Below are 8,316 nucleotides of genomic sequence, written 5' to 3'. Positions count from 1 at the left end.
TCATCTCTTCAGATCAACCTTTGAAAGGGATTTCATATTTGTTAGTTCCGGTCACGAGGTGGGGTCATGGGGACCAGAGTATTTAGCCCGTGTACGGTACATTCTGAGTCGCGTGGTCTCAGACTAGACTACAATAGGTTGGATATTCACTCATTTTTTCATATATAGTATGATCCTGGGAATTATTTATTGGTTACCCTTTTTCTCTAGTCTGGTCAGATTTTCAGACTTGACTTGGACATCTGAGAACAATTCTGAAGGAGTGTTACTCACTTGCACTCGGGAATTGTTGGAGATCATCTTGTATTGTAGTATTAACCGAAAAAGATTAATTCAACTTATTAGGTATCGTATTGGTACATGGAGGGGCTTACATGCGGTTTGATGAATCACTAACATGACATCTTGAGCTGAGGAATTAAAGGCGAGGATTCCATATAACAGTCTGGAGGGTGGCGAGGTAGTGCCTGAAGCTGAGCCGGATCATCGTGTTAACAAAGAAATATCATCTTCGCCGCTACAAACTGCATCAATTGCTCAAGTAACTACATGTTCATTAGTTGGATATCATTGCATGGGTGCTTTATTCTCTCTGATGTATCGGTGAATTGGCAAATATAAGGTACGCATCTCTGATTGCATGCATCTCTGAAGCTGCATCCCTTATCAGCATTCGCTCTCTGGGCTGTTGCATTGAGCAGGATATGCCAACACTCATGACAGAAACCAAGCATTCCTCAGTTCTTGTTCTTGCAGTGCCGGTGTCAGCTGCACCTGTATCATTTGCCTCTGTGTGTATCCAGATTGCTGGGTCGGCTATTTCCATGACTTTATTTGGAAGAGCGGCCTGAGCAAATTTATGCAGATTCAGTGAACCTTTGAACTTGTCGTCTGTGGGGCTTCTTCCGGTGAACATCTCAAGCAACAATATACCGAGGCTATAAACATCACCAATAGGTGAGGCAGCAGATCCTTCACCGTACTCTGCATATTTGCAGCCATGATTGATCATTAACCGTATTTAGGAACATGAAACAGGCTAGGAGCAAAGAAAATAATGCAACAATGTTTGTTCCTAACCTGGAGCAATGTAGCCAATGGAACCTCGTACTCCTGTGGAGCTAGTTGAATTCAGCATGGTTTGGCTTGCATTCTCAGGAAGAACTCTTGCTATGCCAAAATCTCCAACACGTGCAGTCATGTCATGTGCGAGGAGTATGTTGCTTGGCTTGATATCACAGTGGATGATCGGTGGTTGACAGTCGTTGTGAAGATAGTCCAGTGCATCCAGGATATCAACAGCAATGTCCAGCCGCTGAGCTAGGCTGAGCGTACTGCATGGAGCCCGCTCTTGGGATTTAGGATGAAGCCAGCTGTCTAGACTGTTGTTGGGCATGAGCTCAAAAACCAGAGCCTTGAACTCTTGACCTTGGGGGCTGATGCTTGCGCAACAGGTGATGATTTTTAGGATACATCGGTGACGCACTCTTCTCAAGGCCTCACATTCAACCTCAAAACTCTTGGAAGATCCTGATTGTTGGGGGTCAAACACCTTTACGGCCACACTTGTAGCTGTACCCTCATCATCCAAGGTGCATCTGTAAACAGCACCATATCTTCCTTTACCAAGTAAGTTGGCCTCTGAGAACTCATTAGTTCCGTTGAAAATTGCTTGATAAGACACTCTCTGATGTTTGTCAATAGTTAAAGGTAGCATATGAAACTTGTTACTTTCTTTGAGCTTCCTGTGGAGTAACCAAACAATAACAATAACTGACACTAGTAGCATGAGTGACCCTGTTACTGTGAGAGGTACTACAAGAGACTTTTTGTGATTTCTCACAGGGTATAAGGAGGAACATGGAGCCAGGTGAAGCTGATGTACTCCACCACACAACTTACTGTTTCCTTGGACCCATTCATAGGTTAGGTTTCTAAAGACGCCCCCAGTTGGCACTTCACCTTCCAGATTATTGAACGACAAATCTAGCACCGACAGCAATGTCAAATTTTGTAGAACAGCTGGGATTGACCCAGTCAAGTTGTTCTGTGCCAGATACAGCTCTTTCAAAGTGGCAATTCCATCGAAGGCATCGGGAATCGTACCGGACAACTTGTTCATTGACAAGCTTACCGTGGTGAGCCCCTTTATATTCTTCAAATTTGTTGGTATGCTTCCTTCAAACGAGTTATTATGCAATAACAGGTATTCCAGGACCGTGCAACTCGAGATACTTTCAGGTATCCTACCGCGTAACTGATTTCCTGATAGTACCAACCAATTAAGGTTAGTCAAGCTACCAACCTCTGATGGCAAGGGTCCAGAAAGGGAATTGTATGACAGGTCTAGTTGTATAGAAAGTGAAGACAGTTTGAAGATCTCTCTGGGAATGGAGCCATTCAGGCGATTTTTGGACATATCCAGAATGTTGAGGTCCTTGAGTTTCCCTAGGCTCGCTGGGATTGGTCCTTCCAGGTTATTATTGTACGCGAGGATCCAGTTCAACCTGGTGAGGTTCCCGACAGATGGTGGCACGAGGCCTGACAAGGCATTGTTGAACATGAAGAACATGACAAGGTTTGCTAGCTTCCCGATGCTCTCTGGAATAGCTCCTGACACGGAGGTATTTGCTACCTGCAGCACCTTCAGGCCTGCCAGATTGGAGATGTCTGAAGGGATTTCCCCTGAGATGTTGTTGTAGCCTATGAAAAACTTCTCGAGACTTGTTGAGAGGTTTACGACTGAACCTGGCAGCTGCCCTCTGAAGGAGTTGTTGTCGAGGGCCAGATACTGTAGCTGGGTGCAGTTTGCAAGCGAATCCATGAACTCCCATCCCCTGCTGTTGTCTGCTTCAAGCTTGTTGCCAGCCAGCTCCAGGTACCGCAGGTCCTGCGACCTCCCCAGCGTGCGAGGTACGTGGCCGCTAAACTGGTTCCACCCAAGGCGAAGTGCTGTGAGAGAGGAGAGGTTGGTGACTGAATGAGGGATGGCGCCGCTGAATCTGTTCCGGGACAAGACAAGCTTTTCCATGGCCGGGAGCCTGTCGCCGATGTCGGCAGGGATGCTTCCTTGCAGCGTGTTCCCCTCAACCTGAAGGCTCCTCAGCAATGACAGGTTGTAGAGAGAGCTTGGGAGCGCACCGGAGAATCCGTTTGCGGAGAGATCGATGTGAGAGATGCTCCTGAGGCCTCTGAGTCCTGGTGGGATCGAGCCCTCGAGCTGGTTGATGGAGAGATCGAGGTGTTGCAGGAACGACAGGTTGGCTAGCGACGCTGGGACGGCGCCTGTCAAGCTGTTGTTCGTCAGCGAGACCTTCTTCAGGTTGGTCAGTGTATCACCGAGGCTGGACGGGATGAGCCCACCGAGGTTGTTGCTGCCGAGGACCAGGGCCGTCATGCCGGTGCAGAGGCTCATGTTGTCAGGCAGCGTGCCGGAGAGTGAGTTATAGCTCAGGTCAAGCGTCTGGAGACGATGAAGGCGGCCAAGGCTCGCCGGGATGCCCCCATGGAACCAGTTGAAGCTCAGGTTGAGCGTCCGTAACGATGTGAGGTTCCCAATGGCCGCCGGGAGCATCCCAGCGAGCCCATGGGAGGACAGGTCCAGCGCCACCACCCTGCCGCTGCCGCCGCCGCAGGTCACACCCTCCCAGCTGCAGAAGCTGGTGCTGCTGTTCCACGAGCGGAGTGGGCCAGAGCTTCCGCCCCTCCTGATACCCACCTTGAAAGCAAGCAAGGCGGCTCCATCATCATCATCATGGTTGCCAACACTGTCCCTCGCCGTGGCGATCACGAGGGTGAAGAGGAGGGACAACAAAAGCAACCTCACGGGGGGCATCTCGGCCATTTCTTCGGTTCGGTTTCGAACGTGGCAGTGGTTTGGAAGGTAGCAGAAGCAGCTGAATTCAGCAGGCCGAGGCTAGTAACCCAGGTGGCATTTTGGCTGATTTAGTCACAGAGGGGAGAGGTGTCACTTTCTTCCTCTCTGCCTGCTTTTTCTTCAGTTTTGACTTCATTGTCCTCTCTGTGTCACTAGCGTGTTCACTTTCTGTTGCTCTCAAGTCTCAAAGTGTCCACTTTCTGAAGCAAAAGATTCAATGTGGGTATTGACACGACATTGTTTTCCAATCCATTCATCAGGAAACTTCTCGCCATTTTCTCTTGAAGTAGGCCGCACCAATTTTTTTTTGTTCAGTCTATACTGTTCCTGCCCCCACCAAAGTTCATATATAATTTCCAGCGCGTGTTCATTATTTCCGGTGGTGATGATGTGTGCGTCTGCCTTGTACTCTCGCAGACTTTTTTTTTGCAGACTTATCCCTGCACAAGTACAGAGTGCTCTGTTTCGTTGTTCCCCAGGTTTGTGAATGCCTTTAAGCTCCAAAGTACGAAAAGAGAGAGAGGGAGAGCTGATTATTATCACCCTATTTACATCACGCAACGGGTCATGAGGTAGATCATTTACTGCTTGAAGTCATCGTAAATTCTGTGTAAGACAGTAAAAGTGTAGAGCATTTCATAATTATAGAAAGTGAGAGGGGTGGGACTTGGATTCATAACTGTGTTATTAGCATTGAGCAATAAATAAATCATATGGTTGACTTAACCTTTTCTTTTTCAAGACCAGACCAAGTGGGGAGAAGTGAAGACCTGCTGTTAAGGAGACCCAGAAGGCCTGGAAACTCAACCCACAGAATTTAACCAATGTGGTTATTATTACTTTTGCGAAATCATTGTGGCTTAAGTTTGATCCACTGTGAGCTTGTATTTCATTTAAAGCTGCATATCTGAACTAAGTTTTTTGTGTGTGTGCGTGTGTGCAGGTTAGCTGAATCAAGCCATTAGAGACTGGACATTGTGTAGGTTAGCAAAATCAAACTATCATAGTATGTGTTTCTGTTGCTGGATTTATATGGCTAGTAAATGGCCTTGTAGAATTGTTTTTTATTTTCTTTTTGAAGCAAACCTGTAAGGATTTCTTATCACAGAGATTTTTTATAAAGTATACACTAGGGCCTACGAGGAAAAAGAATAAAAAGAATAGCATACAACATCTGGTAGAATTGTCATGTGAAAGGATATGCCTTTTTTTTAACCGGATATATGCTTAATTATTGTTTTACTGTAACAGGTTTGCTTTGTCAGGTGTTACTAGTAACAAAACTCTCTGCTTTCTCAGGTAAAGAAACTAGATCCGGCTATCTATCGGTTAAGAAAATTCATACATTAAAAAACGAATTTCACAAAATGTGCAAGAATTTTGGAAAAAGTTCACGAATTTGAAAATTCATGAAATAAAAAAGTTCATGAATTTGAAAAGGTGAAAAATTGATTTTTTTCCCTTTTGCAAATTTTAAAAATAAAATTAATAAATAAAGGAAAAAATACAAGAAGAACTAAAAAAGAATTGAAAGGGAAAAAAAGCACGCGGAACATTCTAGTCACAAAATCGGCTGAAAATGAAGCTCAACGGGTACCTCTAACATGAGCCAGCCCAGTAGCATGGGGGCAGGTTGCTCGCGTCGACTGCGTGACACGAGTCTGGCCCATAGAGCACAGTCACAGCTAGCCACCGAAGCTCACGCCTGCTTTTTTTAATTCGGTCTGTATATTTTTAAGTAGAAAAATCACGAATTAAAAAAATGTTTTTTTGCAAATACAGAAAATTTCCATGAATTAGTATATTATTCATAAAATTTAAAAATATTCATGAATTGGAAATATTGTGCAAATTTTAAAATGTTCATGAATTCAATAAATGTAGCAAATTCAAAAGGGATTCATGTAATTTTAAAAATAAAAAATTTAAAAACAAGATTTTGAAAAAAATCTGTGAATTCAAAAACTATTTGGAGACTTAAAATAAATGTTTTTTAAAATAAAGAATGTACATGAATTCAATTTTTTTGAAATTTGTGAAACAAAAAACAAAAAAATAGAATAAAAATAAAAAGGAACAAAAAAAGGAAAACCGGATAGAACAGTAAAAGAAAAGAAAACGGTTCAGGAACGTTCAGGAAGGTTCCCAAAACCGATCAGTGTGGTTTGCTCGCTTCGCCTCGATGTATAATGGGCTGGCCATTCTGCCTACCGCTGGTGAGCGATGGTATGCAAACGATTGCTATGGGATAAGGCTTTTGCAATGAGCTGGAGAGCTATCTCAATGACGTGCAAGGACATGCCACCATGGTCAGCAAATACTATAATCTGAAGGAGTACGTGGAGTATGGGGAGCTGAAAGCGGAAGATGAACAGGGCGATTGGGCCAATAGTTCTTGTAGGCGTTGACCGAGGACGGAACTTGAAGCAATACCAACCATCTCTTGACGACACATGGACTACGGGAATGATTCTCCGAAAAATAACGCTTCTAGGAAGTGATCAATTGAACGGCGCACAATCGCGCCGTTGTCAAGTCAAACTCCTACTTAAGTTTGGATCATATGTTTTCAACCCTGTATATTACATCGAACAATCTCCAAACAATACATTCGTCATCAATACAGCAATGCAGCACATCGCCGTGACACGACCAATTGACGTCGGGCCTAGGGTTTTCGCCCGGCGTAGCACGCCATTTCTTCTAGTGCAATAAATACTATAAGTTTGCCAAATTCACCTTGAAAAAATTCCATGTGCCAAATTTGTACGCTCCCCGTACAGAGGGAGTAGAAAATTAGCCACACCGAGCATCACCAACAAAACTATATGCTCGGTCAGACGGAATAAATGCCCTCAAACCGATGATGGTCCTCCATGCTGGTGCCGGAAGGAGGAAGGAAGCTTCCTCGCATCCAAGGGCACGTCAGAAGGAAGCGGATCGGGTGGAAGCAGAGACCCGCCTCGTCTTGTCAAGCTCCGTGCCGCAGGACATCCTGCCCTGTCACCGGCGCACCGCCCTTGGCCGCAGCGGCGTCGGCGGCAGCCACATCGACGCGCACCTCGGGACGGGCCTCGGCGTCGTCCGGCGCCTCGACGGCGGCGCGGCACAGGGGGCACGTGGAGTTCCCGCGGAACCAGGCGTCGATGCACTCGACGTGGAACCGGTGGCCGCACCGCGGCAGCGCGCGCGCCTCCTCGCCGCGCTCGAACTCGGCGAGGCAGACCGCGCAGTCCCCGGCGCCGGCGGCCGCGGCGACCACGGGAAGCGCGCGGAGCACCGCGGGGTCGAGGGGGTCGAGCCCCCGCGGCGAAGGCGCCTCGCCGGAGATGGGCAGGCTGCGTCGGCCGCGCGCGCGCTGGCGCCGGCCGCTGTTGTAGAGGTGCAGCGCGACGAGGGCCAGCAGGACGCCCGCGAACGCCCCGGCCGCGACGAACAGGAGCTTGCCGGCAGTGGCGTAGCTCGACGGAGCCTCCACCTCCACCTCCACCACCGGACCGGTGACGGGCTTAGGCGCATGCGGTGTCGGTGGAATTGGGTCGCATCCGCGGAGTTTGCGGCGGCGGCGGCATGGGTCCTCGCCGGCGTATTCGCTGGGGTGCGCGCCCATGGCCACGGCACGTAGAATAGATAGATCGTAGCAGCACGCCCAACAAAGCAAAAAAGAAAGACCGTAGCTAGCTCAGCTGCACGCCGCGCTTCACTTGTGTTTTGGAATTGGATTGGTTTGTGTTGGTGCACACACATACTTATAGATGTGAAACATGACGAAGATATCCTCGCTGATGCGGGGAGAGAGAAGGTTGGATCGAGGGGCATTTTTGGGTTTTTGATTAGATGATGATTCTGGCGTGTCATGCCGGGCACGCAGGCTGGGGAGACTCGTTCGACTGACTTTGAATAATTCCACGATTGAGAGGGACTATGATACTTACTCTCTCTGTTCCATATTAGTTGTCGCTGAAATGAATGTATGTAGACATATTTCAGTGCTAGATACATCCGTTTGAGCGACAACTAATATGGAACGGAAGAAGTATGAGACTGGAGACTGAACTGCGAGGCAGCGGGCAAACTCGCTCCTCATGGTCTCTGCCTTCGCCCCCCTGAGACTAGACTTTGGAGTCAATTGTACGGCTCAGAACAGCACCAAAGTTCCAGGAAAACACCCCGGACACGTCATTGTATTTCAGATCTGACAACTCCATATGACTAAGACGTCGGAGGAGGAAACCATGCTTGTCATCCACGAACCACGAGCCCAACACACGTTTCATCCCCTCAACAGATCACGTCATGTAATACTAGGATTAAATACTAATGGCTGTAAAAAACTCGTAATTAGTTAGTTTTTCAGGCCTAGTCTAATTCATGCAGTTACACGTTTCCGCGTATGCAACAAAGCCCAACTAAATGAGCCCATGATCAGGCCATATTTT

General features: G+C 47.3%; 1 protein-coding gene and 1 pseudogene across 1 annotated transcript; both read right to left on the bottom strand.

The window, feature by feature from the left end:
- Positions 1–314: 314 nt before the first annotated feature.
- Positions 315–3,895, bottom strand: LOC123077255 (probable LRR receptor-like serine/threonine-protein kinase At3g47570). The gene is made up of 2 exons (XM_044499490.1): positions 1,081–3,895; positions 315–984 (listed from the first exon to the last, which is right to left on the bottom strand). The coding sequence occupies exons 1-2, from the start codon at positions 3,842–3,844 to the stop codon at positions 584–586; spliced, it is 3,165 nt and encodes a 1,054-aa protein (XP_044355425.1). The 5' UTR covers positions 3,845–3,895; the 3' UTR covers positions 315–583.
- Positions 3,896–6,435: 2,540 nt separating this feature from the next.
- LOC123074034 (E3 ubiquitin-protein ligase EL5-like) lies at positions 6,436–7,584 on the bottom strand (annotated as a pseudogene).
- Between the last annotated feature and the right edge of the window lie 732 nt (positions 7,585–8,316).

Source organism: Triticum aestivum, chromosome 3D, assembly GCF_018294505.1.
Source record: "Triticum aestivum cultivar Chinese Spring chromosome 3D, IWGSC CS RefSeq v2.1, whole genome shotgun sequence".
Lineage (NCBI taxonomy): Eukaryota > Viridiplantae > Streptophyta > Magnoliopsida > Poales > Poaceae > Triticum > Triticum aestivum.
Note: the sequence above shows the minus strand (reverse complement) of the source record. Positions and strands in the feature narration are given on the sequence as shown.